This window comes from Gracilinanus agilis, chromosome 1 (assembly GCF_016433145.1).
Source record: "Gracilinanus agilis isolate LMUSP501 chromosome 1, AgileGrace, whole genome shotgun sequence".
Taxonomy (NCBI): Eukaryota; Metazoa; Chordata; class Mammalia; order Didelphimorphia; family Didelphidae; genus Gracilinanus; species Gracilinanus agilis.
Window position 1 is genome coordinate 9,266,216 of NC_058130.1, and position 7,623 is coordinate 9,273,838.

General features: G+C 41.0%; 1 protein-coding gene across 1 annotated transcript in view; it reads right to left on the reverse strand.

Moving 5' to 3' along the window:
• EPDR1 (ependymin related 1) overlaps nucleotides 1–5,573 on the reverse strand; it is an 88,276-nt gene extending 82,703 nt beyond the window's left edge. The window contains exon 1 of the mRNA XM_044675433.1: nucleotides 5,323–5,573. Coding sequence (XP_044531368.1) covers nucleotides 5,323–5,573 — 251 coding nt within the window. The remainder of the gene's footprint in view (nucleotides 1–5,322) is intronic.
• Nucleotides 5,574–7,623: the final 2,050 nt, after the last annotated feature.

The window sequence follows — 7,623 nt, forward strand, 5'->3', positions numbered from 1 at the left end:
ATGGATCAACAACACATTTGATTGGGCTTTACTCCTAGCTGCAGCATCCTTCCCAGTTTCTCAGCCAGTGATCTGAAAACCCACAAGGAATCCACTTTCCCCAGTCCCTTTTTCCTGGGCTGTGTACAGCTAGATGATGCCCCTAGAATATATCCAGAATAAACCCAAGTTTGAATAATCTGTCATTTTCCTTCTGAAGCCCTTGGACCCTTTCTTTTGGGGGCCTCCCCTTCTGATTCACAGTTGACCGACCTCAAAGAGAGGGGCAAGAACTGAAAACAGCAGGCAGCAAGAAAGGGATTCTAGAGGAGATGGAACTTGAGATGAGATTTCAAAATGTACAAGTAAGCATTCAGGCTTGGGGAACCATCTCTATGCGAGGCAAGAAAATGAAAGAGATTATGTATGAAGAGAGAAGAGTAAATAGTCCACCTTAAACAGAATGTGGTCTCTCTTATTTTTTAGAGAGGATGATGAAAAGAAATAATGTGAAATCAGTCTGGAAAATTAGTTTGGAATCAAATCGCAAGAGAGAAAGGTAACCAGCAGAAGTATGGAAGGCCAAAAGTCATTCTTCAAAATAGATAAGGCTCAAAGGATATGAACAGATCAAAGAAGTAGTGAAAAGTATTAACAGTGAAGCAGCTAAGTGGCTCGGTGGATTGAGAGCCAGGCCTAGAGATGGAAGGTCCTGGGTTCAAATGCAGCCTCAGACATTTCCTACCAGCTGTGTCTCTGGGCCAGACACTTAACCCCCATTGCCCAACCCTTATTGCTCTTCTGTCTTAGAATCAGTACTTGGTATCGATTCTAAGACAGGAGGTAAGAGTTTTTTAAAGAAGAATTATGACCCTCCTGATTAGAGAAATGCAAATGAAAACAACTCTGAGGTACTGCCTTACACCTAACAGATTGGCCAATATGACAGCAAAGGAAAATAATGTTGGGAGGGATATGACAAAATAGGGACACTAATGTATTGCTGGTAGAGTTGTGAATTGATTCAACATTCTGGAGGGCAATTTGGAACTATGCCCAAAGGGCTTTAAATGACTGCCTGCCCTTTGGGCCAGCCATACCACTGCTGGGTTTATACCCCAAAGAAATAATAAGGAAAAAGACTTGTACACAAATATTTATAGTCACAGTCTTTGTGGTGGCAAAAATTTGGAAAATGAGGGGAAGCCCTTCAATTGGGAAATGGCTGAACAAATTGTGGTATCTGATGGTGATGGAATACTACTGTGTTGAAAGGAATGAGGAACTGGACAGTTTCTAAATGAACTGGAAAGAACTCCAGGAATTGATGCAGAGCAAAATGAGCAGAACCAGGAGAACATTGTAAACAGAAAGTGAAACATTGCAGCACAATCAAATGTAATGGACTTCTCTACTAGCAGCAATGCAATGACCCAGGGCAACCCAGAGGAACTTATGAGAAAGAAGCTATCCACATCCTGAGAAAGAACTGTGGGAGCAGAAATGGGGATTTTTGGAGTTTGGGGCTTTAAAAGATCTCTCTATTGCAAATGTGAATAATATGGAAATAGATTTTGAACAATGATACATGTATAACCCAGGGGAATTGCTTGACAGCTCCAGGAGGGGGGAGTGAAGAGGAGCGGGGAAAATCATGAATCATGTAACCATAGAAAAATATTCTAAATAAATAAATGTTTTAAAAATAAAATTAAAAGAATGCATGCTCTTTGATCCAGCAATACCACAGAAATCTGTATAGCTGTGCTTTCGGAACTTGGAAATTGGAAGACAAGGGGTTGACCCTCTATTGGAGAATTTCTGAACAAATTGTGGTATATATTGGTGATGGGATATTATTGTGTTATAAGGAATGATGAACTGCTTGATTTCTATATGAACTGGAAAGACCTCCATGAACTGATGCAGAGTGAAATGAGCAGAACCTGGAGAATGTTGGACACGGGAAGTGAAACATTGTGGGACAATCAAATGTAATAGACTCTGCTACCAATAGCAAGGCAATGAGGACAATCCCGAAGGCCTTATGAGAAAGATGCTCTCCACATAGAGAAAAAACTATAGGAGGAGAAGTACCTGCTATTCTCTTTCTTACTCTCTGGTGTCTCCCTCCCAAACTACTCTATACTTATGGGTCCTTATTCTCTTAATCTGTGTTTTCTTGTCTGTGCTTTTATTGTTTCCCTCATTAGAATGTAAGCTCTTGAGGAGTAGGAATTTTTTCATTTCTGTATTTCTATCCCCAGTGCCTAGCATAGTGCTTGGCCCAGTGTAGGTCCTTTGTAAATTCTTATGGATGGATTTCACCATTTTTTGACATGGTGAGCATTTCAAGGAAATAAAGTTGAGTGGGATCAGCATTGCTGGTTGTTGTTGGACTCTCAATGATACCAATTTTGCCAGAACCTTTACATGCCTTCCTAGGGAGAATCCAGGAACCTTCTTTGCATTTAGCTACAATGTTTTGATGAGCTATTTGATCTATTTTGGGTGGGAAGGCCATTCTGGGGGTGGGTCAGCTCCTTTATATGGAACCCTATCACACAGGGACTGACCCATGTGATTTCTCAGAGGCAAGCTAATGCAACCTCAATTTGGCCAAGATTGCCCTCTTTGATTTCTGCAACCCTTTAGTCACTGGGGGAAGAAGGGGTCTCATATTAAGAATGCTAGTTACAGTGGATTGAGAGTCAAGCCTAGAGATAGGAGGTCATAGGTTCAAATCCTGGCCTCAGACGCTTCCCAGCTGTGTGACCCTGGACAAGTCACTTGACCCCCATTGCCCACCCTTACCACTCTTCCACCAAGGAGACAATACACAGAAGTTAAGAGTTTTAAAAAAATTTTTTAAAGCAAAAAAAAAAAAATACTACTTAGCTAAAGCTGAGAGATGATCAGGGAATGACAAGATTCTTAGCAGCCTCTATCTTTTCTCTTTAAATGGGAACCACCATTTTCTTTTTCATTTTTTTCATCTATGTCTTGAGTTTTCCTTTTAAAAAATGATTTTGGGGACTATATTTGAAGCTTTTCCAGCTTCCTAAAAATTGCCACAGCTGTTGCTTTGCTGCCTTAGCCTTAAAGAGCCCAGAGTCACCACCCACACCATGGTGGGGCATCTAAGCAGTAGAGCAAGGTTACAAGTGGTCCTTTTCTCATTTCAGTTCATTGCTTTAAAGAAAAACCCTCATTTTCCATCTTAGAATCAATATTGTGGATTGGTTCCAAGGCAGAAGAGTGTTAAGGGTTAGGCAATGGGGGTCAAGTGACTTGCCCAGGATCACACAACCAGGAAGTATCTGAAGCTACATTTGAACTCGGGACTTCTTCACCTCCATATTGCTTCCCAATCCACTCACTGAGTGAATTTAATTTCTTTTCACTGTGGAGCTAAGGAAAAAAAGTCTTTGCAAGCATAATCCAAAAGACAACTTTACCCAATATCAAGCCTTATTACCTACCGATAGTACTGTCCGATAAGACATCAGTTCTGATAACAGCAATTGTCTTTTCAAGGATTGGCTCAAGATTTTTGGATTTAGCATACTCTGGAAAAAATAGGATGAGATGTTTCCTTGCCTTTGCTAGATTGTCTTGAAGATCACAATAATCAAACATTCCAAACTTTTCCAACAGCTCTCGGATGCTGCAGAAATAAACATCAAGATTACCATTTAATTTGGATTCAACAGCTACTTACCAATGAGACCAATATTTAGGATTTGGTAAACAATACTAGTACGTTACACACATACATTATATGGAGACTTCCAGCCTGGTTTTCGTCTATTATCTCATTCTGTCCTAGGGCCCTGGCCTCGGAGAGGTGATCTTTCACCTTCTCTTGTCTATCTTCTCCTATCACACTTTCCATAGAGTTCTAAATCATACCACCTACACTGTGGCCATCCTCCTCCTCCTCTTCCCACCAGTATTCAGAGGCACTTGGGTAGGACAGCAAATAGGATACTTAGCCTAGAGTTAGAGTTCAGATCCGAGTTCAAATATAGCTTGATATGTGACCCTGGACAAGTCACTTAACCTCTGTTCACCTCACTTTCTCCAGCTGTAAAAATGGAACCATAACAGCACCACCCACTTAGGGTTATTGGGATGATCAAATGAGATTAGATTTATAAAGCACAAAGTCTGGCACATAGTAGTTCTTAATAAGTGCTTGTTTCTTTTCCTTCTTTCCTTCCTTTCCACCCCTGGGACCCTGGGCAATGGATGATGGGTCTAGAATCAGGCCACCATCTCCCTGTTACAATGCTAGCTTCCCTTTATATGCTATCTGCCCCTCAGAGAATTTAAGCTCTTTCAGAGCAGAGATGACATGCTTGCCTGTATCCCCCACATTTAGCACATCAATCAGAGTTTAATAGGTGACTTGTCATTCATTCATTCATTCATTCATTCATTCATTCATTCATTCACTGTCCAGGTTTCAAAACAAGGTATTGATTGGCTGAGTGAACCCAGTGCCTCTCCTGAGATTTATTTCCCCTGGACACTGGACATCCATGGCAATTGCTGATAGAAAGCATCTCTGGTGGATTTCCCCATATGAATGAATGAATGAATGAATGGCCATAGAGAAATAGTTTTCACTGAGTCACTCAGTCTGGCCTATGCAAAAAGACTTTAAATTCACATCCTCACCACCAAACCACAGACAGATATTCCCTTTAAAGTTTTCTCATTTGCACCTCCCAAGAGCCCTTTGTGGTATGTAGTAAAGGCACCTGAGACTCAAAGAGGCAGTCAGATCACGGACTCCACGCCCGGCCAAGGACAGTTAGGTGATATGGCGGATAAAGTATTGACTGGACCCAGAGTCAGGAAGACCTGAGTTCCAATCTGACCTCAGACACTCACTAGCTGTATGACCCTGGGCAAGTCACCGAATCCTATTTGCCTCAGTTTCCTGATCTTAAGATGAGCTAGAGAAGGAGATGAAAAATCTCTCCAGAATCTTTGCAAAGAAAACCCCAAATGGATTCACAAAGAGTCAATCATGACAACAAAATAACTGCATATATCCCCTGTTTGTGTTCCCTCCTAGACAAGTCCCAGATAGAACAGAAAAAGACCCATAAACCTCTGGAGTCCCCTCTGACTCCTTGAACATACCAATCTTTAGAGTTATTTAAAAAGCTTGGTTTTGGCCATGTTTTAAACTTGGCTGAAGATTGTGAGATATTTGAAATTTAGCTGAAGACATTAATTGGAACAATATTTAAGACAAGCCTTTATGCCTTAGTAATTATTAGGAGGAAGCCAAGTGGACAGAGGGAGCATTTTTTCCAAGTCTTCTTGTACCTTTTTGGCTTCTCTTCTTCCACCTTTTTCTCTTCTTCAGGCTCTTCTGAATTCTCTTCTGGATTCTCTTCTGGATTCTCTTCTGCATTCTCTTCTGCATTCTCTTCTGGTTTCTCCTCTGGTTTCTCCTCTGGTTTCTCTGCTGGTTTCTCTGCTGGTTTCTCTACTGCTTTCTCTGCTGCTTTCTTCTCTTCTAGCTTGTCCTTTTTATGCTTGTTTCCCAGGGAAATTCCCAGAATGTAACTGGGCATACTTGTCATCATTAAGACAAAATCGTCAAAATTAGCCTACAAAGAAATCAAATCTCAGTAATTTATTGCAGGTCTTCCTGCAGTCATCAGAAACTGATTATCTTATCACAACTTTACAAGGCAAAAAACATTTTCCAAGTGATTATGTGGATGAACAAATATTTTACTAGGAAATGCCAAGGGTGAAAAATGTTAAAAGGCTCTTAAGTAAATGGGAAACTCTGTGAATAATCCTAGTTGGATTAGAATAGTCCAACTAGAATAATCCAGTTGGAAGGGATCTTAGAAATAAGCTAGTCTGAGCCCTTCATTTTATCGGGAAGCAAACTAAGGCCTTGAGATAGAAATAGAAGCTATTTACCCAAGATAATGCAATCACTCCTTGGCAGAAATCAAGACTTCTGACCCATTATTCTTCCCATTGTCCTTTTCTGCCTCTATTAGTTTTTTCCTGTATGACAGGAGACAAGAACCCTGAGAAAGATAGTGAAGGAGCACACAATGAGGTCAAATGAAGGAATCAAGATTTAGCCTATAGAAGAGAAAATTTGGGGTTGCTTGATGGCTATCTGCAGGGTATTGGGAAGGATGCATATGGAAGAAGGATTAGAGTTGTTCTGCTTGACCAAAGAGGGTAGAATTAGAAGAAAAGTGGAAAAGTGATAACAAAGCAGATTTTTGTTCTCCTATCAGGAACAACTCCCTAACAGTGAGAACTAACCAAAAGTAGAATGAGCTGCCTCAGAGGGGTGGGGACTCTCCTTCTCTGGAGGTCTTTGAGCAGACGGGTGTCCATTGGCTGGGGGAGAGGAGGTGATTTTGTAGGGGGAATTCTTATACCTAAGTAGATTAGATGATGTGACCTCTGAGGTCTCTTCTCACTTCTCCCTTCTGAAATTCTGAGACGCTCTTGCTGAGATCAGGAATAGAAGGGGGAAGAGAAAGCATTTCATGTAGTGAAAGAGAAATATATCAGTAAGTCAGAAGTTATAAAGCAATTTTTATCACAGCTAAGAACAAGAAAAACCAGGCATTGGACAAAAGCCTGGGAACCAAATCACCTCATTGGGCCATAGAAACATGGACTGAAAGAAATAGATGGAGTTTAGTTTGAAAAATCAATGTAAGGGGGCAGCTAAGTGGCTCAGTGGATTAAAAGCCAGACTTAGAGACAGAAAGTACTGGGATAAAATCTGACCTCAGACACTTCCTAGCTGTGTGACTCTGGGCAAGTCACTTAACTCCCATTGCCTAGTCCTTACTACTCTTCTGCCTTGGAGCCAATACACAAAAGTGATTCTAAGGTGGAAGATAAGGGTTTTTAAAAACAAAGAAAGAAAAATCAATGTAAACATCTGTGATGGCCTCAAACAAGCAATTGCATAAGTACAAAATGAGATAAGGATGACTAAACGATATTTCATGTGAAACAGATTCAAGTTTGTGTGGATTATAACTTTACTATGAGTCAGGGATTCATATGGGAGCCAGAGAAGCTAAGGCAATGTTGAAGAGCCTTAACAAGAGTACAGGATCTAGAATGAGAAAAGACTTAGACCCACCATGCTCTCCCTCGCTGAGATGACATCTGTGGTGTTATATTCAGCTCTGGGTGCCACATTTCAGGAAGAACATTGGAAAAGTTAGAGCATACCCAGAAGAGGACAAGAGTGATAAAGGAGAGGAGCAGAGAGTCTCTGTCACACAAGGATCAGAAGAGAAGACCTGCCCTCAAGGAGTTTATACCCTCACTACAACTGAAAGAAATACAACATGTCTACAGAAAAGTGCAGGATGATTTGAGAAGCAAGAGATCATAAACAACTGGGGATCACAAGACAGATTGCACCTTTGTTGAACCTCAAAGAAAGAAAAGGGCAGCTAAGTGGCTCAGTGAAGTGAGAGCCAGGCCTAGAGATGGTAGGTCCTGAGTTCAAATCTGACCTCAGATATTTCCTAGGTGTATGATCCTGGGCAAGTCACTTAACTCCCATTGCCTAGCCCTTACTGCTAGTATTGATTCTAAGACAGAAGGTAAGAGTTTATTCTC